Here is a 27,451-nt window from a genome sequence, read left to right on the forward strand (position 1 = left end):
ATATCAGAAAAGAGGAAGGGGTTTTAAGTAAATATCTGAAAACACGGGAATCTATAAATTCTATTTATTAAAATTTTCTGAAAAGGACGTAAAGAAAGAAAGAAGTTTTGAGAAAGCCCAAGTCCTCCCCTGCTTCAGACTTTTCAAATCTCTTTGCTTCGGATCTAAACAAACGTTGAAACCTGTTCTCCTTTTCGTCTTCTTCTGTGGAAGCTCTCTCTCTCTCTCTCTGCGTTTATTTAGGTTGCACGCTTTTCTGATTCTCTTCCTCCAGAAATCTGTTCTCATTCCTAAATTTCTTTGCTGCGGCATTTATTAATTCCTTCATTTCTGTTCAGCAATACGGTACATTTAATTCATCTAAATTTAAATGCTAATGTGATTTTTCTTAAGTTACTTAATGACTCTCTTTCCCTCTGTTTCTGGTATTGTGATTTACATGCCCGTTTGGCTTCAATGGTAGAATTTCAGATCTGGGTTGCAGATTTTTGGAAAAATAAGTTCTGGTTCTTTGTCGATGAATGGCTGTTCTTTCTTTTTATCTTCTTTGTAATGATTTTACGGGATTGCTTCCGAGTCTCTTGTTCTGTAAATTTCTGGAGAAATTAACGGTTTTTTTTTTTGTTTATATCATCTGAAGAAATGCAAATTTTCTGACTATTCTGTTCACTTCAAGACTGTGTTTCACGTATGCGTTAATATCAACTGCATGACCTTGATCTCTTGTTATTTGATTGTAATTTCGTTGCAGTTTGCTCGCTAGAGCTTGTAGACGTGTGAATTCTGTCAAATTGTCTGGAATTCGCATAGAAGCATTTGCCTTTCAGTCGTCTAAGTTGTGCATTACGGTGGAGAATGCAAGGAATTTCAAAGCGGATTAATGGGTACTTCTCAGATAGCTTCTGCGGATAGGAAATTCCTTCTGGGTTGACTCGGAAGAATTTGGGATTTATCGACAAAGTAAGATGATTGGAAGGAAGAGCATGGGGCGGGCCTCTCTGTTTCTGGTTCTTTTGGCGTTGGGATTTTTCTTCGCAACATACAATTTGATAACAATGATAATCCAAAACAGAGCCATAAGTTTAGGTAAATTAGAAGGTTCATCTTTCTCAACGTCATCTGATCCTATCACCCAGATGCCTGAGAATGTTAAGAGACCAGAGAATGCTAGGAGGCCTTTCCATGTTGCCCTTACGGCAACTGATGCTCCTTACAGTAAATGGCAATGTCGCATTATGTACTATTGGTATAAGAAGGCAAAAGAAATGCCTGGGTCAGAGCTGGGGGGATTCACTAGAGTGCTGCATTCAGGAAGTCCTGACAATCTAATGGATGAGATTCCAACTTTTGTGGTTAATCCTCTCCCAGAGGGTCTCGATCGGGTGAGAATTTTTCCACTTGCTGGTTTTTTATAGTATTTTCATATAGTCCAGCCTCTTCTTTTTCTATCTTCCAATTGTTTTTCCTCCTATTTTCAAGTGATGACAATCTTGCTTGTTAATGGGTTGCTTATGTCACGCCATTACAGAAATCACTTTTTGGTTGGAAAAGATGTAACTGGATGTGCTTCCCACTTGTTTTTTTCCTAATTTAATATTTGCATCAGTCAGTTTTGTTTATTAAGGTACCTGTTTTTTACATTGTTTTTAAATGTTGCATTCAGGGTTACATTGTCTTAAATAGACCATGGGCCTTTGTGCAATGGCTAGAAAAAGCAACAATTGATGAGGAGTAAGTATACTTATATTTTATTAACGAATTTGGATACTTTTTTTCTCCTGTAATTTGAGTGACTGCATTCCATGAGTGATACAGGTATGTTCTGATGGCTGAGCCTGATCACATCTTAGTAAATCCTCTGCCAAACTTGGCACATGGAGAATATCCAGCAGCATTCCCATTTTTCTACATTAAACCTGACCAGAATGAGAAAATAATAAGGAAGTTCTATCCAGAAGAGAAGGGACCAGTGACAGATATTGACCCTATTGGCAATTCTCCTGTAATTATCAAGAAGGTGTCTTTCTTGCCTTTGTGTTTCAACAGAAGTGGTCTGATCTTGATTCTGAATATACCCATTATCCCTCTCTGTATGAATGTTGGTCACTATTGAAAGAAAAGGATTAAGGTTGTGGCGTCATTATTGGTTTAAACCCCTATAGGTGCTAAGTCTTGAAGTTTATAATTTCTATTCTTGCTGTCTTTGTCATCTTTACCTGCATTCAGTTTGTTGATCATCTATGTATTGTGTGATCATATCACATGCTTACTAAATTTCCCTTTTCAGACTTTGCTGGAAAAAATTGCGCCAACATGGATGAATGTTTCTTTGAAAATGAAAGATGACCCAGAAACTGACAAAACTTTTGGATGGGTTCTAGAAATGTGAGAGCTTCTAAAAGATTTCATAACTTACCATTTTTACATTTTTGCAAGGTACTTGGTCCTGGTGCTATTAACACAAATTTGATGTTTCTATTGTTTCTATGGACTAAGGTATGCATATGCTGTTGCATCTGCATTGCATGGTGTGAAGCACATTCTTCGGAAAGATTTTATGATACAGGTTTTCTGTTTACCTGATTAACTTTCTGTATTTCATTATAATTTTTCATAAGTTTCTTTGGTATACAGATATTTCATTAATATATTGAAAAGTACTTGAAATGGCTATTTTCAGCCCCCTTGGGATTTGGAGGTTGGGAAAACGTTCATCATCCATTACACCTATGGATGTGACTATTCTTTAAAGGTAAAATATTATATTATGTTGTAGTGAAGTCCCAAACCATGTACTAATTTACTCTTTGCTCTATTTTACACTCCTTTATGAGTTTATGATGCTGAAGTTTCATTTTTTTTTCCAGCACATGATCCTTGACTGTAATTATATTAGTTATATGTTCTTTAGTTATTTATGTGAGGATGTTTGTTCAGGGTGAGCTAACATATGGAAAAATTGGGGAGTGGCGCTTCGACAAAAGATCATATCTTCGTGGTCCTCCACCAAGAAATCTTCCTTTGCCTCCTCCAGGAGTCCCAGAAAGTGTGGTATGTCAATGATTATCTTATTGCAACCAAGAAAAAATTGCATGTTTCAGGTTTGAAGGTGATACTTAAATTGTATGTACTTCTAATTGTTTTCATCAAGCCTAGGCATTTTGTTAATATACACTTGTGTTTCATTATAATGGAAAATCCTTAATTTGAACTGAAGTAGACATTTTTAAGCATTTTATTGCTCATATTTATTTTGATAAGTAAGAAGTGTATTAAATTAATGCCAAAAAGTATGCAAGGAAAGCCATCCCTCCTTCCTACGGTATTAAAGACAACATTGAAGCGCATATACAACATCCACATTTAGGATCCCATTTTATTCCTTGTAATTTTTCTGTTCCACATGACTAGCTCTGTATTATGTTTTTACTGACTATCTAGTAGGACTCTGTTTCTTGTGGTGTTTACATTTTGTTCAGCTTTCTATTATTTTTTCCTATTTACTTTGTTTTTTTGAGAAAGAAAAGAAAAGAAGAAAAGATAAATTTTATTGGTTGCATTCTTCATCTCAGAAACCATTAATTGTGTTTTGACTTGGGCATAATGAAGAATGATTTTATGGTTGTTCTTATCTAAGACCAATATGCTATGTAGATTTCTGATATGTTTTGTTCCAGCACTTCTGGCATTATGTTTCCCATGCCATATGAAAACATCTTTTCATGATTTGTTCTGCTTCTTATAAATCTTTTGAAACCCTGTCTTGGTACTTGAAGCAGCTTTTCCTTATGTGCATTGCTCAGTGATTTCCAGCGTCATGTATTTTATGTGGGTACATAATAGTACCCACTTGCATGTCAATTTACTAATACCTTTTAGAAATGGTGCATTGACATGAATTAGAAGTTATAAAAATATCTCAGGACTTTGTTATCAAAATAAAATAAAATAAAATAAAAAAACTTAGGACTTCACAGTGGAGATGCTCTTTAAACAGTTAGCTCCGTGGTGTTTAATTTATATCAGTGAATCATTGAATCCATTTGCTGAGATATTCAAGTGAATTTTCCTACATTTTTCTCCATGCGTCTAACATTATCAGCTTAAACATCATAAGTCTAGGCAAAAAAGAAAAATTTGGGAAGTGATATTACATAATTCTTCCACCACTATTTATTGAGAAGTTTTTGTACATTTTCTATACCATTATGAAAATACGTACCTCTTTTTGTAAAATATGACCAATAGCTTAGGTAATTTCCTACATATCAACATTTTTATAGGTGATCTTATATTCGTCTTGTTTTTTTGCAACTAGTACTTCTATGCATTTGCTCACTCTTTGTATGACATGATCACCTATGATGCTCTTACATCTCCCGTTCACTTGCATGCAGAATAGTCTGATAAAATTAAATTTTCTTAACTATAAGCATAGGTTCTAAGAGTAGCAAATTCTCCAAGAACAGTTAGGATAGTAGTTGATGCAGGAGTCTGCTAAGAACCAATTCCTGTGGTGGTGCCACCATTTTCCAGTCACTTTAACATTGCTTCATCCAATAGAATGTCATTTATCTGATCATCCAACCTGTTAGTGTGTCCTCTATCTTGCAAATACCTTTTTTTTTTTTTGAGAAAATTTAACCAGAATTCAATAAGAAAAAGAGAGGGAACATGGGGAGATATACAAAGCAGGGGAAGAACCCCTACAAGTTACAAAGGAGGAAGCTTGTCGCTATACAAATGCTCTAAGTACACACCAAATTTAGCTAGGCCATCTGCAGTATGATTGTGTTCCCTAGGAATCCAAACTAAGTTAACATTCAAACAATCAAAGTATCTTGCCAAAATGAAGTTTTAATTCCATTTCCAATCACATGTAGAAGGAACATTCGTGAATCATATAGCTTTGAAAATTTTCCACTACATAACAAATCATTTTTTGAAAGCTCCACATGCCAAATGTACCTGCTTCTCATATTATCCATATTATTTTAGTAACTGCAACTTGTGGAAATGAAAATCCCTTTACATCTTGCCTTGAATAGGCAAAATTTTGTTAAGGTAAACCCTGTTGTGCTAGGATTAAAACAGAATATATGCTATGTAAATTTAATAATAACAGGAGTGCAGATCAGTGTACACTTAGGATTGGAGACTAAGAGATAACTCAATGTTACCTTTTCCAGTACCTTGGTTTGATAATTCATAACAAGGGAAGGATTGAAGAGGATGTCACCCATAGAATTAGAGCACGATGAGCCAAATGGAAGGGTGCATCCGGCATCTTATGTGATAGAAAAATACCCTTTAGATTAAAAGAAAAATTCTATAAAACAGTTGTAAGGCCAGCTATGCTGAAATGCGTATGCTGAGATGGATGAGTGGAGAAACTAGAAAGGTTAGGGTGAGAAATGAAGTCATTCAAAGGAAGTTAAGAGTAGCTCCAATAGGTGATAAAATAAGAGAAAATAGACTAAGATGGTATAGTCAAGTGCACAGAAGACAACCCACAGAACCCGTAAGAAGAAGGGATCTGTTACAGGCTGAAGGGTCTGGAAGGCCTGGGGGCAGACTAAAAAGGAATTGGTCAATGTAGTAAGAAATGATTTAAGTTCTCATAATTTAACAATCAAATAAATCGGAATGGTGAAACAGGATTCATGTAGCTAACCCCATATAGTTGGGATAAGGCTTAGGCTATGATGAAATCATTCTTTTAATATCAGGATCAGATCAAAGGAAGCTCAAAAGAATTAGTTTTGTGGGGTTAATTATCTTTCTTAACAAAGAAAATGATCATTCTGATGAAGAGGATGATAATCTACTGCAGAATTCATGGGCTTTGATATTAATGCATATGATAAAACTGCTTCTCCATTTAGCAACAGTTTGTTTTATCTATCACTGGCTAGTACTATATAGTATATTCTAAAAGCTTAGATGCAACTTGTGGAAACCCAAGGTCAAACTTGTGAAGATCAAGCCAGCAGCCTTAACATATCAACTCACAGGCTGCAGATGCTATTTCTTGAATATCTCTTAGAGAAAATCTTGGAGATATAGAAGGTTATCTGTATAGTTCAGCATCCCCACCCAAGGGTTTGAATTGTTTTGGAATTTTAGAAAACCTTTGTTTATTAATGTGGTCTTTCTTAGGCAGCAAGTTTTTGAATGCCACATAGCAAATGATTTTGGGCAGTTCACGGAGGGTGTGTCTATTACTTTTCTCTATGTATATCACTGTATATCTGATGAGAATAAGTGGAAATAAATAATAAAAAAAAAACTTTGAAGTTCTTGATTTTAATGTCTGCTGCTTCTAATTCTGTTTCCTTTACTGTTGACTCTTTGTGTTCTTTGGTGCCAACCCCAATAAGTCTTCCTTTATGGTTTCTTTCATGATCTTAGATCAATATCAGAATCGAGACTTTGAACTTAAACCTCTTTGTTAGAATTATTTTTAGCTCAGCTCCTTGATTATACTGTGGTTGATTCTTGTTCATGTGTGTGTGTGTGTGTGTGTGTGTGTGTGTGTGTGTGTGTGTGTGTGTGTGTGTGTGTGCGTGTATGCCAGACTTGGTAAGGTTATCCAGATGGAAAGTGTGATATACTAGAGTACAGAGTATGGTCCTTTATGGATTTCCCATTGATGAATGGATACTTCTTAGCTATCATGAAATTTTCATGAAGCTTTTGATTTGGTTATTGATTAAAAAAATGTCATTGGCCACACTCCAGCCAAGAGGATCTTTCAATATGTAGTAATGTTATATTTCTGGAAACCAGGGGTCCAGGGTGGACATTCCACCTGAGATTCTTTTTGTGCCAAGGGGCCATTACTCGGTGCAATAGTAAAATCTTGGGCTGTCAAGCACAATGTTTTAAAACGTGGAGGTGTGACGCAAGGCGTTCCACTACCTAGAGGCGTGAGGTGTAGTTCAGAACACAAGAGGCGTAAGATGCATAAAGGGGGGATCTCATTTTTTCTTTATTTTTAATAAAAATCTTTCATATTAAGAAGAATAAAGATGCATAACATAAAGATGCACGCCTCATGAAAAAAGTGCAAGAGGCGTACGCCTCAGAGGTGTCAGCGCCTCTGGCATACGCCTCAGGGCGTTTTGGGAGTGCTTCCAGGCGTATGCCTCCTATGCCTTTTAAAACACTGGTGAAGCATTAGAAGACGGGTTAAGTCTCAGAGTGGCCACTTTGTTTAAAAAGTGCCAAAGATTAGGACCTTATTCAGTCCCCAACCCTCCCAAGAACCTAGATAGGATGTAACATTAAACTGAGATGCATTCTCAGTTTAATGTCCTGGACATGTAATTGAAGTATGTACTTGATGTTGGGGTGTCATCTTGACAACCAATGTGATAGGAATATAGGATGTAACCTTTTCTTTTAATAAATTTTCTTTCTTCTTGATTCTGCCAAAAAAAGAACCTAGATAACTGGGGCCAACATTGGTGTTAGCCTTTTTTAATTCCTTTTGTGGTCAAGATCCTGATTGAGTGATTTGTCCTTCACATATCAGTGGTTGAACAAAAATGTACTATTTCCATTTCTCAACTTCAGAAATTGCTTTTCTGGCACAAGGTTTTCTTAGAAGCCCCAGTGTTTTGCGGGTTAAGTTGAAAAGTCTCTTGCATGGTTTAATGGTTAAACATTTTGTCACCTATGAAATCTGGATATCTGTATATGAGTGTTATGTCATGTTTGGATATTCTGATTTTTTGTGTAAATTGTGTATGCAACTTGTCCATCCATTCCTCTACCGTACTTTTGTCATATCTTTACAACTCGATATACACTGGTTAACCCTTATTTGTTACTTTCCTCACTTGACTTGAGTCTAGATAAAGATGTTTGTACCTCTTAAAGTTTCACTAAGTTGGGATGAAAGGAAATTGGAATATGCATTGGCTCATTTCCCTTACTACTTTTTTGGTAGGGGAGCTTGCACTTTACTATTTCTTTCTCTATAAAATTCTCTTGGTGATTGACAAAAAGTAGCTTTGCTCCATATTTTTACTTACCATTACACATTTATATTTCTCAGTTGTACTTTTGAGTTTGTTCATTTCTCATTTAACATCCCTGTAGATTTACAGGAACTTCAAGAAATACAATTTGTGTCCTATATGATTTTGTATTTGTAAAATCTTAAATTCCAATAAATTACTGCAACCTTTCCCACCTCTAGGGACTCTGTTTGGTCTAAGTTTCATCTTCAGCGTGCACACCATTCCTCCCTTTTGTTCACCAATCATCAAGTTCCTATTAACACTACCTTTTAATATTGGTGTGTACATATGTATGATGCTGTGAATCTTCACACACACAAACACACACAGACATATTTATGTAATGATTTCAAATGTTTCACTAGCATCCTATACAAGTATACCAGGAAGCTTAAGCTCTGAAAAGAATGGAGTCAAGATTAAACAATCTATCATGCAGAATTGCAAGCTTGCCTTGTAGAATCAGAGACCAGAAAACATCTTTTTTGTTGAAAAATCTGATACTGTGAACCATTTCTCCATAAGAATAGTTCAGCAGTGTCTCTTAAGGTCTGGTGTTTTTCTTGCTTATTTTCAGTTGATATTAATGAGAACACCATAACCACTACTTGTGCAAAATATTTCCCACCTTTGTCCAAGTTGACATTGAGAACACTTATCTAAAACAAATAGTTTTAATGAAATTCAAATATAAGCAGTTTTTTCCCTACTGATAAGAGAGAGAAGGTCCAAGTTTCTGTAGTCAATGGTTTTTGCCTCTCATCATAAGCAAGCAGATTAATGTGTACCAGAATATGCGAAGGGCCATTAAGTGGCAGAGAATGGTGCAATTGTTAACGGACCATGACTACTAGTAAGAACCATGGGTGTCTACCCAAGAAAGCACCAACAAGTAAATAGGACTATTTTGTTCACTCCTAATTATTGAACAGTCTGGACTAGTGACTGCACCAATCTCTTCTCTATATGTAAATTATTTTTCTATCAATATTTTTGTCTATGTCCTGCTGTATTGTCAAAGTTCTCTCTCTCTCTCTCTCTCTCTCTCTCTCTCTCTCTCTCTCTCTCACACACACATCTATGACGCCCATATATGGGTACCAATGGACATTGATATGTAAAATAGGGATACAACTATCTATTTTCTAAAATCCTGGACATGTATATGGGTATGGGTATCTTATATAATATGTCTATAACATGCTTCTATATCAAGCTTTTGAAGCTAAATGTCATTTCTCAGTACTTTGAAAAATTTAATTAAAATTCTAACATATACAAGACTTTTATGGTATGATTTGTTGAAATATACCATTTTACATATTCTAAAAGTATTAATGCTATAAAATATACCAAGTGTCCACAACATGGATTTTCTAGCGTTGTATTGGGTACATGTCATATCCAACATCAGTATGCAAGGCATGTACAAGTATCCATGCCTCATGGGTGTATACATGTACAAGGGGGATGGAGCATGAGGGGTTACTGTCTCATGTCTCATTCTTGATGTATGATCCCTAGTTTAGTGACCTCGTAGCATTTGCCAGCAGTGAACAGCTGCACTCTAATCCGTCCCAAAATAATTTATAGTTTATGAATCTGAAAATTGCTACCTTTTAGGCTTTTACTTAACAATAAGTGCCTTCATTATTGTACTGTAGATAGAAAAGAAGAATTTCACATCATTTTGTAGTTCCTATTTATCTGAGATAGAATAGTTGTGAAGGTGATTTATATGAATGTTGAGAGTATTATATTTGGTCTTTTACTTAACTCTGTGTTGTTTTCCTTTACATATAATACTCTTTTATTATTATGTTTCAGGTTACTCTTGTAAAGATGGTGAATGAAGCTACTGCCAACATTCCTGGGTGGGACACGGAATAATACTGATTGAAGTGGAAGAAGAAAAGTCATTTTTTGAGAAGTTCTGTTTACATTAGAGAGATCCCTGTATACAAACCACAGATTAGATGTTTTTAATGTGAGGAAAGAATGATACACCATGGTAAAGAAATCCCCTTACCATCACCAGTATGAAATCATACATCTATTTGATCACCAAATTCTTCTCCATATAATTTGTTGTTTCTTTGAGTTCTGTAAGAATACTCCCAAAAAGCCTTGTATTTTGGTTGGTGGGTTTGAATGTTTGATAGTTGTTTTTTTTTTCTTTTACATTTTTGATATTTTATGTGGTACCTTTCCAAATTGATCTTGATTGTCTGGATTTTTGGACCATTGGATGACTATACCGGTATACCCTTGAATATTTTACTATTTTCAGTTAACTTATCCAGTAAAGGAGCAAAGCAATAAGTCATTCAATTCAACCACTTCAGCCATTTTCAGACACCCCTCATTAATTTATAAAGATGATATTATGATTCATGAACTGGGTATTTTTTTCCCCTATTTGAGGTTTCATCTATTTCTTAAGGTATGGGTATGAGGGGGTTACTCAGATCACCTTACTAACCTGGATACTAGGATACTTTGGACAACAATCCTAAAGAGAGAAAGGAACAACCTATAACAAGAATGAAAGACAAAACCAATAGATGGGGTTTTCTCTTGTATTTTTCTCATCCATGAGATGGATCTTTTAGATTACTTGTTCATCCTTGACATCCAAGCTCACTGTGAATACTATGTAGAAAAGAAACCCCAAAAAACAGTAAAATGATGAGATTAAAGGGTAGATGCATGGAAGAAAAGCAAGAGAAGGGCCTTGCTACAAAGATCGATCTAGACATGGATAAAAGGAATGCAAATGTAGAGAAAGGCTCGATAGATTTTATCAGGGAATAATCCTCAAAGTTCTTCATTGGATAAACTTAGAGTAGAGATGATGTAACCCTTATGGTTAGAGCAATCTAAATGTATGAAAAGACGGATGCTTGGATGAGGCAGATAGGAGATAGAATAATGAAGGGGGGTGTTGACAATGTGAATGGTTTTGTTTTCTAAAACAAAAATCTGTCATGTAAGAAAAACAATTCATTTTTTGCTGATGTGGCAATTGTTTTTGTTTTAGAAAACAAAACCACTCACATTGTCTAACACCTCTAAGTTGGGGTTGAAGGTGGTTAATGTTGTTGCAAACTAATGTTATAAAATTGGCATTATTGTGGGTTGATTGGTTGCCAGTTTTTTTAGATATCATGCCTTTTCAATATCATAGTTGCACTCCTTAAAAATCATACCAGTGATAGAACAATTGTTTTCCAATTTGTTGAATCATGATCGCCAATGATCCAGTAGTTTGGATGGTCAATCAGCCTTTCTCTAATAGAGTAGGCGCAGGATCAAACCTGTGTATGCACAGTCTCTCCGAGGCAAGGTCACGTCCACCCTGTTAGGATTCCAACTCCAACCCTAACCCTCCCGAGTTGCACAAAAATCCTGATCTCACAAAAAGCCTTAGGGCTGATTCTATTAAAAAAAAAAAAAAAATCAATTCGTACCCATACAGGGTCAAAGTGTTTTAAAGATATTTAATAGGAAATAAAGAGAGATTTAATGAGGGGACGAGAAATGTTACAAACACTGGTTATTGAAAAAGGGAGGGGGGGGGGCAGAATTAAGAATAAGTTTATTAGAGAAGAATAATGGTAGATTTTAATAGAGAGAAAATTAAGACATAAGAGGGTTTGTGCAACTAGGGTTGGCCCAAATTGGCATTCGAGCCTTTGGACCAGGCTCATTCAAATTTTGACAAAAGCCCAACCCAAGCCTGCCCTAGTTGCACCTTTAACCTCAGCCCTAATCAAAGCCAACTTTAGACTATATAACCTTAATCCTGGAGACAAAATCATACACACCATGTTGGGCTACCTTTTGGCTGAACATGCCAGTGTGCAGTACAGATGGGACCCATAGTGAGCATTGGCGTGTTCGCTCATGATAGGTAGCCCAGCACGGTGTGTATGATTTTGTCTCCAGTTAATCCGCTCCCTAAATAAACTATATAAACCCCAACTTTATTAAGACAATTTTTCTAAGCCCCATATTGGATTGGGGGAAATTGTAGGGCTGCAAATGGTATCCATATTTTCAAATGGTATCTGTTTATAATTTGATGTAATGTGGATCCTCCTAGTTAAAATTGATCTTGTATCTTTTAATAAAATTAGTTTGAACATTGCATTTTTACTAAATTTTCTCAGTTACTTTCATATAAGTTATTTTCATTTCTTTTCGTTCACGAAATACAATATCAAAGTCATTTTTAATTCATTTTGTTAATAATATATTATCTTTTTTATTATTTTTAGTTTGATTTATTGACGCTATTCATTATCTCATTTAAATCTGAATTCCACTGAAATCTGATGAATAAGATCCAAATTGCACCACCTGATGAATAATTCCATTTGGCTGAGCAATCATTAATTATCTTCTCAATAAATCTTCATTTAGACTCTAGCCAATATGAAGATCTACTTGCCTTCAATCCATGAAGATGGAAGGCATGTTATGTATTCCTTCATGGTTTGTACATTTCTTGTTAATCAGATATCTGGTTTTTTTATTTAATTATATCTTATTTCCCCTTCTTCTGGAAAAAAAAAAAGGTTTTTGGGCAAAACACTTTCACCCAAGAATTTCTTTGGTTTTGGTGGAGGAACATGATCATGTGTAGGAGCAGAATACAGTAAGCTACTGATGAAAACCTTTCTCCATTTCTTGGTCATCACGAAATACTGATACTTTCTAACCAGACATGAACTTGTCAATAAGCCTAAAAAAGATGCATGAAAATACATGCTCTCATACCTTCTTAAATTTGGTTTTGGCAGGTGTTCAACAATCAAAGGGAGGAGAAATAGTCTGAACTCCTGCACTTACATTCCCAAATGGCTTTCATATTCAGGTCAGAGAAAAGAAATGAAGGCAATCCGTCCAAGAACATAAAACTACTTTGAAGGAAGAATTATCTGAGGCATCTGTTTGGGTTTGTATATTTATGGATTATAATGGAAAATACAAGCTAGCTGCAGCTACATGCAGATAAAGTACAACAAATGTGAAAGGGTTTTGTGGCTAATTTGGAATAAATTCCAAGGAGATGTAAAATAGTTGAAAGAAACCAATAATCGTAGTTTGTCTAGTTTGTATTTGACAACTTCTTCCTTTGTTGTTTTGCCATCTTTTTCATGATGATAAGATTGGAATATTTGTCTTATCAGGATTTTGGTAATCAGAAGCTTCCCATTCTTCTTCCCTCAATTAGGGCTGCAATTTGGGCAGGTTAGAAACTTAGAATTGGTCATTTGCTAGAATTAGAATGGGCTGCTGGTCTACTGCAGTGTAAATTCTTGAAGTTGGGTACCAACTTGCATGTCTATGCTCGAGGTGTGTTTCGGAGGTCTGAAGCTTCGGTTGAATTGCTTTGGTGAAACTACGTACTAAAAGAAGCTTCAATGGAAAGCCCTTTCCTTTTCTTCTTTTGGCTAAAAGCTGAAAGATAGCAAATTTGGGCTTTGTAGAATCTTCACCAACAATTGCTTATAGGCTCTTGGGTTAGTTCCATTTTACCAGCTTAACATATTATTATATATGTAAGGATAGCTGCTTGTTGCTTTTGCATGCTCTATTAATAGTGTATAGTTGTTCAAATTTTACGACCAAAACAAATAATGCATTAATATGGCAGAAAAAAAAAACAAAATAATAATGCATTTATCAAGCAGTGAATTGAAATTCCGGTCCGACCATCTGGTCTGATCCAGTTATGAAAACCATGATATATATGTACACTACAGAGGCCTGTTTGGAAGGAGTACAAATACACATAAGTAGTGCAAGAGCCTTTGCATTTTGTATGTATTTTACTCCTTCCAAACTGAGCCTTACATATTTGTATTTGCACTATTCTCAAACAGAGCCTAACTTTTCTTAAACCTTTTGTTTTCTCTTATTTTCTATTAAACCAAACACAGCTTTAGTGCAAGGCTCTAAAATAGCAAGGGAATACTCAATACCACTGAAATCATGGTTTAAAATGGTAAAAAAAAAATGATTTAAAAAGTTACAATTTGGCAGAAAAGCAAGATTCTTGATAGAGTACAATGGTAAGATAGGATTGTATAGAATAGTTGGGATTAGACTGAGTTTTGTTGAGATGTTGCATTTAGCATATAAATCTCATTTTAAAGTGTTGAGGGGTCATTACTTGGAACTTGTAGGTTTATAACCTCTGTTTCTATTATAATCAGTGTCCAATTAATGTGGGCAAACTACCCTTGTCATGTCATAAAAAGGAAATGACAAAATACACTTTAATGTGCCAAACACACCTTCCTCGTCATTGCCTCATGAAAGGTACAACCAGCCAAAACAACAAAAGTTACTTTAACAGAGTCTGGGTTTAACCTCTATATATATAGATATCAAGAGTATTATTAGTTAGTCGGTCTATTGCCAAAAGTAAAGGCCCGTCAAATGTAATTGGATCTGGGGCTTATCAGGTCAGACCCAACAAACCAAAATGGTAGTAAAGGGAGTCCGAATCTCTTATACATCCCAATCTGCACATTTTCCTGTACATCCTATCATAATGTGTTATTCAGCATCACATAATTAAATTCCTATATGTGAGAAGAGTATCCCTTTGTATTATTTTCTTACTTTTAAATATTAAAATATATTGAAAAATTAGAAAGCCCTCTTGTTCTTCAAGGGGTTTACCGCCATTTCTTTTTAAGAAGCCAAATCTATGTAAAAATTTTTAGCCCATGTTCTCTGTTTTTATTATGAGAAGGCTTTTGTAAAGAGAACTGGTTGAAAGCGTTAAAAACAGAATGAGAAGAAGGAGATGCCTACAGTCTACTCAAGAGAAAGCAACAATGATTTAGACAAGTTTGAGAGCTCATCTTCTCCATCCTTAGCACTGCAAGCACTTTGAAAGGTAGCCTTGGCCAAATATAAAAGCCCCGAGACCCAAACCAAGCATAAAGTTAAATCACATGATGGGAGGCTCTCTTTGTTGTGGTTACTTAAAAAGTTCAGGTTAGATTTTGTTTCCACCAGAGGAGACACCCTATTTCAAGGTATTTCCATAGAAAGATATCAGTGATCTCATTGCTTCTCCTGTTGTAGAGGGAATTGGAGAAAGGAAACATTGCTTCTCCTGTTGTAGAGCTTAGAGAAATCGTCCCCATAACCATTAATGAAGGAGAAAAGGTTTTTTGTTTTTTTTTAAATATTTTTAATATTTAAAAATTAAAAAGCAAAGAAACGGAAATTCTCCCAGCATCTGTTAATAGTTTGTACGTGTAAGAATTTAGGGGGTGTTCTTTTTTGAGATTGAGACGGGGGAAAGTTGATCAATGGGATTTTGGTTCCCATTGACCAAAAACCTCATGCTTTTTTTTTTTCAGATTTATGTGGAGATCAAGGAAAGTTTATTTTTGTAGGTACCACTTACCCAAGTAAGTGATACTCATCCCCTAGGTGGGTAAATTACTTTCGGGACCAGATCTAATAAGCTCATCAAAGTAAACACGTTAAATGAGCAGTTGATAAATATTTTGACAACTGTCAAAAGTGGGTATTAATCTTTTTCAAGGGTGGGGTGAGAGTATTTTAAGGGACAGGTGTCAAAATTGCCATTAAACGTGCTAACAACTTTGTGCTTTCCTCATCCAATCCCATAATTTTCCCACCTAAAGGGAAAATTGCCAATACTTAAATGGGACAAAAATGCCCCTTTTAATAATGAATTTTTATGACTAAAATGGTCATTGCATTATTTACCTAAGAAATAAAAGAACATGAATAAATGCACTTACCCAGGTATTAAATATTTTTTTTGCATTTACCCGGATAAATAACTTACGGAAAAGTGAAGAGGCCTTAATAGTATTAGGCTGACCTGGCACATTATGATAGGATGTGCAGGAAAATGTGCAAATCGAGATGTACAGGAAATCCGGACTCTAGTAAAAGTTGGTTCTAAGTCAGCTGGTACTTTAGGCCTCATAACACCTGGGTGGGGACTGGGTCTATGTATTTTCTTTATCAGGTCGGGACCAGATCTAACCTAGACCCGACCCCTTGACAGACCTACTTGAAACAGTTCCAAGGGCAATTACATTGAGAGAGAGAGAGAGAGAATCATTCGTGGAATAGACGAAATTAAGCCCATGTTCTCCAGACAAACACCTCATTGCTCATTGGATTCCTATCCTGATGACCGAACTTGATAAATGGTCCACCGCAAGGCAAGAGGCTAAAAAGATGACCAGAAAAGTGAAAGATCACGCGTTAGAGTGAGTGTGAGTGGAGAAAGAAAGATAGCTCTTGAGACTGAGACTGAGACTGAGCTGGTCCATGCCCAAGAAAGCTCTACGCCTGGGGACCCATCCCAATTTTATCTATCTAGCGCCCATCAGGCCACCACCTTTGTCTAATGTCTATGATCGACCATGAGTAAGGACGACCATGACGTCGTCCTTACTCATTTCCTCTTTCCCTCTTTTCCTGCTCATAATCAAAAGAGACGCCTGAGTGATAGCTAGCCCCCACTCGTGACAGACACCTTACATCAAGTCTTTAACTACGACTCTTTTCTTTCACAACCGACCTACTACGACGTTAATGCACCCCCTCAGACAAAATCGAAATACCTCCAAATCGTACTGGGTTTCTAGTTTCTACTGCATTCTATCGTGGGAGGAAGTACTCTCTCTCTCTCTAGATCTTTCTCTCAATTAATTTTTACCCATAGTTAGGCTCTATGGAAAATCTGTGAGTTTTACTCTTGTCGGTGGATTCCTTTTCTTACTATATCACTAACAGAAAACAGCAACCATGTCTGTTTCTCTGTAACAGTACTCTAGCCTCATCTTTTTAATTTGGAGGTACGAAGTACGAACCAAGGCATAACGCTTGGGTTCTTCATCACTAAAGAAGATGTAACAGTACTTAAGCTTCAACCCATCTCCAGCTGAACCTTCTGGTGTGATGCAGCTATCTAGCTAGGACACGAGGTTTCATTTTGAGTTTCAGTTCTGTAAGAAATACATGGTGGCATGGGTAAGATAAACAAGTAAAAGAAAAGCTTTAGACGTAAAAATGGCAGAAGGGTGATCTATCTTGAAACAAAAGCTAGTTAGTTGCTTAGCTTTTTGCTGAAGCATAGTCCAACACAGCTGACCCCCTTCTCGCTCATGGAAGGAAAAGGTAATGATCATGGTAGAATTTCAACTGACCCTCTTGGATCTCAAGCATTCTTTCCCACTTTGGGTCCTACAGATGCATGGATTTGAACTGGGGTTTCATCATTTCACATGCTCCTACCCAAAAATGATAATAAGTTTGTTGATAAATTAAGGCCCCGTTTCACGTTCTCCGGAATAGGGGTTTGGAATCAGAATTGGAAGGGGCTACTGATTACAACTGTTTGGTTGGGTCGAATCAAAATCCCATTTGAGAGAATGGTCATCCATTGCCTCTCCTTTGAGAATGAAATCCCATTCCTATCAATTCTAATTCTCATTCCCACTATCTTTAATGGCAGTCACCACAATCTTTAATGGCTTTTCAAACAACTGCCACTATAAGGTATTCCTACAAGGGACTGTGATGACTTCTTCAGGTGGATAATTGAACTTGAACCAAATTCCAATGTTTAAGTTTGACCACTGGTTTCTGTGCGGACGGTTCAATCGTGTAATCTGAACAAATGGCCCCTTTTAACAAAATAAATTAAAAATAATAAATAATTAAAATTTAAAATAATTAAAAACCATTGAATGGATCGATGATTTAACTTTTTAGATCAACAATTCATTAATCATTCAACAATTTTTTATCAGAGACCAAATTTAAGATAAAATAAAATCGATTGTCTCAACAATTCCCGAACAGAACAGTCCGACCTTCCAAACATCAACAGCGGTTCGAAAACCGTACCAAATTCTAAGGCGCATTGATATAATCAACCAGGCGGTACACATTTTAATTTTTGAATTTTAAATAGATTCACATACAGGGACTCTTCTAACTTATCTGGTCATAAGTTCTACAAACCAAGGAAGAGTCGTGAAACATCAAACACTAAGGGCCCATTTCATAACGGCTAAATAATTCTTGAATTGCTTAGTCTCGATAGATGTAGGGGTATGGTAGACATCAGAACCTAACCTAGAGGGTACTCTTTTGGGTTATCCCTAGCGTTTTGCATGTTTTTCGTTGAAAAATTATTTATAAGAGTACACTTGTCTTACAAGAAGTGTAGTGTTTTCTAGGTAAGGGACCAAGAGTATTTTGATTATTAATTAACTGGGCCCTAAGAATATAGGAAAGTGTCTATACCTCTATATATCTTTTCATCCTCCTCTCACCAAATGACCAACCCATTGTGTGGTTAAATTTAGAGGAATTGAAAACAATTCAGAGTGAATTGTACAAATCCTAAAGCTAATCCAAATGCAACCTTAATCCGCCAATAATTCAATGTTGCAGGACTCAAATGGGCCAGATGACCAGGCCACCAGAGCTGAAACCAGCAGTCAAAATGGTTTTTAGGCTGCCCAATTTAAAGCTGCAACTTGGGCTGGGTTGGCCCGAACCCAACCTGAAAAGGTTGGATCGGGTCAGTCGGGTCAGGTTGATGCTCAGGTTAGGTTAGGGTTAAAATTCATGAATCTGACTTTATTTCAGGTTCGGTTAGGATTGACCCCTTAGCCAACCCAACTCAATTCAAACCCAACTTTATAGTTCATGTCATATATAAATATATGATATATGTAATATATAACATAGATTGATTTGTTTTGATGCATGATATTTGTATAGGCCCCACCATATAGTATCATGTATTTCTTTTAAGATAATCACTTCACTTAATCCTAATCAGAAAGACTAAAACCTTAATAACATAATTTTATGTTTTTTGAAAATTTTATTCTTCATCTCCTCTCTAATGTTTTCTACCCATAAAAGATCTATCTAAGTCATAACTCATAATAAACTATAGTCATTTCTAATATATATTTTTCTGAATTTTGTACCAAAAGAACAAAAAAAAAAAAAAAAAGAAAAAAACATCAACAAACAAATACTAATAAAACATAGGATTAATATATGTAGTAAAAATTGAGTTAAGGTCTAAAATCGAGAAACCCTATGAAGTTTTAAGGGATGGAAAGAAAGTTGGGTTGACATATATTTTTCTGAATTTTGTACCAAAAGAACAAAAAAAAAAAAGAAAAAGAAAAAGAAAAAAACATCAACAAACAAATACTAATAAAACATAGGATTAATATATGTAGTAAAAATTGAGTTAAGGTCTAAAATCGAGAAATCCTATGAAGTTTTAAGGGATGGAAAGAAAGTTGGGTTGAGCCCAACCCAACCCAAAATTGACTTTGGGTTGGATTGGGTTAGGGTTGGGGTTGAAGGAATTTAGTTAGGGTTAGGGTTAGAATTGGGTTGGTCGGGTTGGGTTAGGATTAGGGTTAGGTTGGGGGGTTAAAACTTAGGATTGGCTTAGGATTAGCCTCAATCTGACCTAACCCGGCCCGACTTGCAATCCTAGCCCAATTCTTAGAAATGCTGACTTAGTCAAACCTAACTCAAATATGTGTAATACCTCTTATAGGCTATAATATTTATTGTTTCAGCCTTTCAGGCTTATTTTAATACAAAACAATTACAGAAGATGACTCGGAATTAATTTCCTTTTTCGTATTTTTTATTTCCAATGACTCAAAATGTTGAACCAGATAGTAGAACTATTTGACCCACGAACCAGTGACTGATACGATTTTATATTCTGTTCAAAACTTCAAATCCAATAATATTGACCCAACTAAGACTGGTAGATCTACAATCAAGAAAAGGAAACGAAAACCCCACTTTAATAGGATAATTGCAAGATTCCACATGTTTTAACTTTATGTTTAAGGTGAGTTTCTTTTCTCACACCCAAACGAGTAGACTGTACTCCACCTCAGAGAAATCTGAAATTACAACCCCTCTTAGTCTATTAATAACCCCCTTTATAAATCACATCCTATCTGTGGATTTGACACCAATCTGTGATCAAGATTCATCCCACCTGTAGGGTGGGGCTAAGATTTGTTGGGGTAGACTGGATAATATATTAAAAAACCCCTTAAAATAGCTAAAAGTTGAGAGCATCTAATCATATTTGATTATTTAATTCTTTTAGACTGAGCAGAGTGAGAATGCTTGGGTATTATATATCTTCCTTCAATTCCCTGTAATAATTTCATCTTATTTTAAAACTTATACTGCATTTGATAATTTCCTGTCTCTCTCTCTCCCTGATCTTTCTATTGACCTATACAAATTCTATTTCTCCAATCTATTATTATTGCCCACATGAGATCATGCTCCAATACTTGAGTTTTATGTAATAAATGGTTGCATCTTGCATGCTAATGCACCTCCATATAGGCCTATATATTAATGGAACTGAATGGTAATGCAACAAGCAAGAGCACTAGATTTGCCCTAGTCTAGTTCTATTGTTTTGATTTTTTATTGCTTTGGTTGGGAGGACTCCAACAAAAGTCCAAAGTTCTTGCTACTAAGGTAGCATTAAAGAGAAAGATCAGTGGGGATCATTTTCTAGCTTTTGCAGATTTGGAATGTATTACTGATGTTGATTTCTGGTACCATCTTTTTCATGAATAGACCTTTAAATTAAAGCAAGCTTTAACTACTTGGTTAGCTGATGGGAACCACATGATTAATCTCATATATATTTGATTGAGAAGGAAATTTAAATTGAGATAAATGTATCTGAAATCAGACACTAGTCAATAAACAATAATGGAGGGTGTTCAGTAATAACTCTCTCTCTCTCTCTTCCAGGTTTTTACAAATCTGCAGATCCAAACAAGACCAACAGTAAAATGGAGAAGAGTAGAAACAACCTAAAAGCACATGCTTTTTAAGAATCAAAAGTTGCGGCTTGGGCCACTCTCCACCCTACAAAAACATTCATTCAAACACAGAATAATAATAATAATAATAATAATAATAATAATAATAATAATAATAATAATTCAAGAGCCATTATGCATTTCAAACTGCACCGTGATCCATGTTTGGAAAGCAGGATCCAATCACTGAATTGGTCTGGCCTAGTAGTAGTTACATTGTGCCTAAAATTACCATTAATTGATGACTATAGTACCCAAAATGTGATAGTTGGAAGTCAAGTTATTGTACAAAGTTTTACACATGGACTAGTGGTGGGTCCTGACATAGATCATGTCAACATCTGACTAGTTATCTGAGCACCATATTCATCTATATATTATTGGTCCTCTATCACCAGATCCAAGATTCTTCTCCACTTGACAGGTTATGGAGCCCATTATTCAATGTAGTAGTCCACAGTTGGGTCTACATCGATCTTTAAGTCACTTGATTCTATATTGTCAAAAGTTTTCGGCCTAGTAGATTTTGCCAGGTGGCAAGAGATCATCGTTTTTTCTTGGATTGTTTCAAGACATTCAAGAGAATTCAGAGGATAATATTCGCAGGGAAGAGGAAAATGCTTGATGGGGCATGGGACCCCAGTGCCCCACGAGGACAAAAACAATTTTCTAAGATAGAGGTCAATACTGATGGATAATTTTGGTTTACTATGATGTAGCAAAATGTATTACCTCTTGACAGTTCAAATACTAAAATTTACCGCTGCCCAATAAACTATAAAGCATCGATTTGAATAAAACTTTATGCAATTTTATTTTATTTGCACTAATACAAATGCATGAGAGTATAAATAAAAAATGTAAATTCTCGTTTAATTTTGTTTTGAGTTTTAGTTTATTCTGTTTATTCATGTCTTAATTTATTTCATTTATACTGTAATCAAACAAATTAATTTAAATTTTAAACAAAAATAAGTCAAAATTTACACTCAAATAATTTCCAATGCCATAATTTTAAATCAGTGCAAATTTGTTTGTATTGCAACCAAATACAGCCTTAGGCTCTGTTTGCAAATTTGAACTAAATACAAATTTTGAGCTTTGTTCAGTTTTATATATATTTATTTGTAGTGTTCGAGGGAAAACTTACAACCAATCAACCAGCATCATGTCTTTGTCAGGGGTGCTTTGATTGGTCAAAGCTCTTCCAGTACCATGTCTTTCCAATATCATAGATTTTCCCTTATTTGTAACTATGATTTGTGCCTTATCTGAGGCAAAATTTGCACTCCAAAAACTGATGTAAAATTTGCATTACTTCTCTTCCACCTTTGTTTTCTCTCATATAAATTAGTGTGGAGTTTGGACCACATCATTGTACTTCATTCCGTACTCCTCCCAGAGATAAAACCTTTGCCCTACCTTCCATCTCTCTTTCATATAAAATAGAGAGTATGGCATTTTACTTTACATTTCACTCTTTAAAGACAAACAAAATAAATTGGAATCAAATACGAAAGTAAACCAAAATTTACTCTCAGCCCACTTGTGATTCAAACAAATGGAGCCTTAGAAGACTAGAAATACATCTTCAAGTAATGCTTTAAATGACCAAAGTTGAGTTGTAGCTATATATATTAAGGAAAAGAACTTGTTGAAAATTTATTCATCATGCATGTCAAGACAATGCTAAACCTTTAAATTTGTTATTGTCCCAAATAGTCTCTATTAAAACCCTTAATCTTGTAGTAAACAAAACTGAAATTTCAATGAATTGTAAATAAGATAAGAACTTTCCCTTTTTAGTTTTTTTATAATATCATTGAGTATATTCACATATATTTTTTTGGCCAAAAGATTTATATACCAATTGATAATTAATACGAAAGTTTAGAGGGAAAAGAAAACTTGCTTTAATTCTTTCACCATAATTTCTGATACAAATAGGTCAAGAAGTTCAGTTCCAAACTCAAAACCAACCATGCATAATAGGGTTTTCAGAGTTGAATGCTACACTACTGTATAAGCCACTGGGAGATTACACGGTTTTGTTGTACAATTGACAAGTGTAAATGCACATGAAAATGCATCTCTGCACTGTCTCGCTAGTGACTAGTTGACAAAAGTGAAACCGGCAAGGGCTCCACTGCAGCCAGAGGCTGTTTTCTTGTTTTTTTTTCCTTTGCCTACTATAGACAAGGGGATTTAAATGCGAGAAAGAAGAAAAAAACAAATCTCCATAAACCAACAATCTGTAAAGACACTTCTATATACATATTTTTTCATTCTCCCCATCTCATGTGTTTATTTTTTTCTTTTAAATAATAAGTCAAGATCTTGCTGCAACCACAATCACCACATAAACAAAGGAGAGGGTCACTAATTTAAGCTTATTTTGCTTTGGTTTTAATATATCAGAAACAGACTCCACCTTCACGTGAGAGAGAGAGATAAACCAAATCCAGATTTGTTTCCATTTAGGAGCATACATGGGTGACTTATCCAGATTAACCAGCCCTGTATTGCAGTGTCCATCAGTTCAACCGGTCCGACCCCAAATAAAGACCAAAGAGTATTTACAAAGCCTGATGGGTTCAACCTAACCACTTGGGTCAGTTAATTAAGCCCGGTTCAGCCATTCCTGTTCCCGTCCGGGCCAGCCAAGGTGTATGGTAGTTTCTGGGGTTTCCAGTTAGACCTCTTAGGAATTCAGCAAATTTTACCATGCATGAAACTCATCCAAAATTTTACCTAATTTGCTGATGTAACACTCAAAACCAAATCATCGCTTGTGTCTTAGAAATGGGCTTTAATCTGAAATTTCCCCTCACTTTTGTGGAGTTCTTTTCAACTTATCTCGACTTTTCAATATCTCTAGAGATCCCCGTGAGACACCATTGTTTATAACTATAAGATACCTACCTTCCGACTTCCGTAAGGTCACGGTTAATTAGTGACCATGACATGAATTGGTTCACATGTAACATAATATTTATTAAATGACAAAATTAACCTTGACCAATCAATCAATCTTATTAACTAATTTCTTCATAATAAAATACCCTGGTTTATTTCTTTTCCCTATTTTATGTTCTTTACTCATTTTATAATACATTAACAGTTCACTTCATCTTCTCACTTATTTCATAGACAGAATATATAGGTTTTAAGCTTTCAAGCCAATATTTAAGGGTATTTTGGTTAAAAGGGTAGAACTGTGGTAATCTTGGGGTCTTAATTTGGAGGTAACAGGTAAGTCAGGGTAAGTTTGAGACAATCCAAGAAAAGTGAGGGGGTTTCATATTAAAAAAAAAAAAAAACTTCAGAAAATTGAGTAATATAATTGTGCTCCTATTATTTGTAACACTCTGCTCTTAGACAAACCAATTCTTGCTCAATTATGAAAACAATGGCTTCTTATGGCATCCACCACACTGAAGTAATAGTCAACCATGATTCCTCCTCTGCACAAAAGATAAATGGTAATGGCTGAACAGCTGCTAAATGGCTCAGACCAGTGACAGCAAGGCTGTTGAGAGCATCCTTCTCAATTCTCATTAGAACAACCATCTGTTTAGACCCATTTAAAGTTCCTCAGAGTCTATTACTCTATTATACAGCCATGATTCTATGGTGACATGTCTATAATATCTAGGAACACAAAATGACACATTAATCTTTAATATATTGCCCGTGTGTCATGTTCTCAAGTGCCCATGTTCACATCTCTCTCTCTCTCTCTAAAATTCCCAATTCCCACAAAGGGAGGTAAATGATGATGAAGATGGAATAAAATATCCATCTAAATGGAGAGGAGCATGAGAGGCTCAGCATTTTATAGACAATGGAATACAGTCTGGTAGCAGGAGACCCACTCATCAATACACAGAGCCCACTAGTGCACTACTACTACCGAGTAGTAGTAGTTCATAATTCCCCAGTTCTCCCCTCGTATATATAAATACTCTAACCCCCTAACAAATCCATCAAACATACCATTCATTCACCCCAAAGCCATGAGGGCTCCCTTCCTTTTCCTCCTTTCCTCCCTCCTACTAACCCTCCTAAGCATCTACCCTTCCAATGGGTCCGACGACCACAAATGTGACTTCCCAGACCATGACTCCACCCTCCCAGTCATGCACATCTACAGCCCATGCTCGCCATTCCGGCCACCCAAAGCCCTCTCATGGGAGCAGACTGTGTTGGACATGGCCACCAGGGACGAAGCCAGGCTTCAATATCTATCGAGCCTCGTCGCCGGGAGGTCTGTCGTGCCAATCGCTTCCGGCAGGCAGCTCCTTCAGACTCCTACCTACATTGTGAGGACTAAGATTGGCACACCTGCTCAGACACTGCAGATGGTCATGGACACCAGCAGCGACGTCGCCTGGGTACCCTGCACTGGGTGCGTAGGGTGCTCTCCTAATGTCTTCAGCACAGGCAAGTCTACCACCTACAAGGCCGTGGGGTGTCAAGCTCCCCGGTGCAAGCAGGTAGGTATTCATTACTTTTAATTGCTTAATGTGGATTAGGACTACGCCTAAGGCGTAAATTAGAAAATTAATGCATGTGAATGGCCATTACTCAAAACTGCGCCTGATTAATTTGTGGGGTTCTACTTCTATATATCAATTTGCAGGTGCCCAACCCAAGCTGCATTGGCACTCTCCGCAAGGCTTGTTCCTTCAACCTCACCTACGGCTCGTCAACCATCGCGGGTACAGTCGCACAAGACACATTCAGACTCGCCACCGACCTAGTCCCGAACTACTCGTTCGGCTGCCTCTCGAGCGTCACAGGCAGCTCGGCGCCACCGCAGGGCCTCCTCGGGCTCGGGCGTGGCCCCATGTCCTTACTCTCCCAAACCCACAACCTATACCAGTCCACATTCTCCTACTGCCTACCTAGCTTCAAGTCTCTCAACTTCTCCGGCTCGTTAAGGCTCGGTCCAGTAGCTCAACCCATTAGAATTAAAACTACTCCACTCCTCAGAAACCCACGACGGTCCTCCCTCTACTACGTCAACTTGATCGGCATTAGCGTGGGAAGAAGGCTCGTCGACATCCCACCAAGCGTCTTCGCCTTCAACGCCACGAGCGGCGCGGGCACCATTATCGACTCCGGCACGGTCTTCACAAGGCTAGTGACTCCGGCCTACACGGCGGTTCGTGACGCGTTCCGGAGACGGATAAAGGGCGCAACCGTGTCGTCTCTGGGCGGGTTCGACACATGCTACACAGTGCCCGTCCGTGCACCGACCATAACGTTCCACTTCACGGGATTGAACATGTCGTTGCCGGCGGACAACGTTTTGATACACAGCACGGCGGGGAGCATCACGTGCTTGGCCATGGCAGCGGCACCGGACAACGTGAACTCCGTACTGAACGTGATAGCGAACATGCAGCAGCAGAACCACCGAGTGCTAATCGACGTGCCGAATTCGAGGTTGGGTATCGCCCGTGAGCTCTGTACTAAATAAGGTCACGGTGGTGTTTTTGAGGTGTGTCGGTGGTGGCGAGAGTGGTGGTGTTTGATGTAGTTCTTGCTTTTTTTTTCACATCTGTTTATCTATTTCTTTGTCATGTGCACCAAAGGATTGGATGGTGGTAAATTATTATCTCTTGGAGGGTTGTGGGGTCTCTCGCCATGTCCTGTGGGAAGGGTTCGACTGGTAGTTCCGTAGATTCTATATATAGCTTGAGCCATGAGTTGATTTATTCAAGTGTTTGTACTTTATGTGCACTGAGTATATGTCGGATTACCTTCAACCAGGTTTCGAATAATAGACAGTGTAATGCTATTACTCTCTCTCTCTCTCACAATCAAATACACACTCAGAGAAGCAAAAGAGCAATAAAGATGTCTTGCAGAGACATGTGAAGGGTGTTTTGTTCATTATAAGAGTGTCTCGGAAAGTAGAAACTTCAAACATGAGAAGGGTCCCTACCTGCATATGCTGATGTGGTTGAAATTAACCCAATTTCCATTTGATGGGGCACTCTAATCTTAGAATGTGCGGATTTCAGTGAAAATGGAATTGGCTTCTATAAATTTCCAAAATCTAATTAAAATTGGGGAGGAACAGAATGAAAAAACAATACTATTATAAAGCGATTCACGCAGAAGCAGCTCCAATCAGTATGTAGAACAGAATAATGTAAGGTATTATGTTCATCATGGAAGGATCTTAGAAGCTGATACTAAGAAGCAACAAAACAATGATCTTGCATTCAGAAGAATGGGACCATAACAATTTTGGTTGGCTTCACTTAGATCTTCTCTAGTTGCAGTAGAAATGGAATTGTCTTCACAAATGTTCAATTTCACAACTTAGGATAATCTATTGGCATAGAAAAATCCGAAAACTAGTAGACTGATTTTGGATTGTTGGATTAAAAGGACTTGAATTTCTATCCCCCCCCCCCCAAGAGAAATTTGGATTCTGTGGTTAAAATGAAGAATTCATGAGCTTTTCTTCCCACATTCTCCAAA

At 36.7% G+C, this 27,451-nt stretch overlaps 2 protein-coding genes across 3 annotated transcripts; both read left to right on the forward strand.

Moving 5' to 3' along the window:
• Nucleotides 1-83: 83 nt before the first annotated feature.
• LOC148845220 (hydroxyproline O-arabinosyltransferase NOD3-like) lies at nucleotides 84-10,271 on the forward strand. Of its 2 annotated transcripts, none has more exons than XM_088955272.1 (9): nucleotides 84-345; nucleotides 752-1,382; nucleotides 1,664-1,731; nucleotides 1,816-2,017; nucleotides 2,288-2,385; nucleotides 2,497-2,566; nucleotides 2,681-2,752; nucleotides 2,938-3,051; nucleotides 9,855-10,271. In XM_088955272.1, the coding sequence occupies exons 2-9, from the start codon at nucleotides 966-968 to the stop codon at nucleotides 9,915-9,917; spliced, it is 1,104 nt and encodes a 367-aa protein (XP_088811398.1). In that variant the 5' UTR covers nucleotides 84-345; nucleotides 752-965; the 3' UTR covers nucleotides 9,918-10,271. The 2 variants fall into 2 exon arrangements, with proteins under 2 accessions (XP_088811398.1, XP_088811399.1); XM_088955273.1 differs by having other exon boundaries at nucleotides 84-243.
• Nucleotides 10,272-24,345: 14,074 nt separating this feature from the next.
• Nucleotides 24,346-26,762, forward strand: LOC148845221 (aspartyl protease AED3-like). Its single transcript, XM_088953952.1, has 2 exons — nucleotides 24,346-25,449; nucleotides 25,596-26,762. Exons 1-2 carry the CDS (start codon nucleotides 24,970-24,972, stop codon nucleotides 26,436-26,438), a joined length of 1,323 nt encoding a protein of 440 aa, XP_088810078.1. The 5' UTR covers nucleotides 24,346-24,969; the 3' UTR covers nucleotides 26,439-26,762.
• Nucleotides 26,763-27,451: the final 689 nt, after the last annotated feature.

The sequence above is a fragment of the Nelumbo lutea genome, chromosome 7 (assembly GCF_056320005.1).
Source record: "Nelumbo lutea isolate HS-2025 chromosome 7, American lotus-T2T, whole genome shotgun sequence".
Taxonomy (NCBI): Eukaryota; Viridiplantae; Streptophyta; class Magnoliopsida; order Proteales; family Nelumbonaceae; genus Nelumbo; species Nelumbo lutea.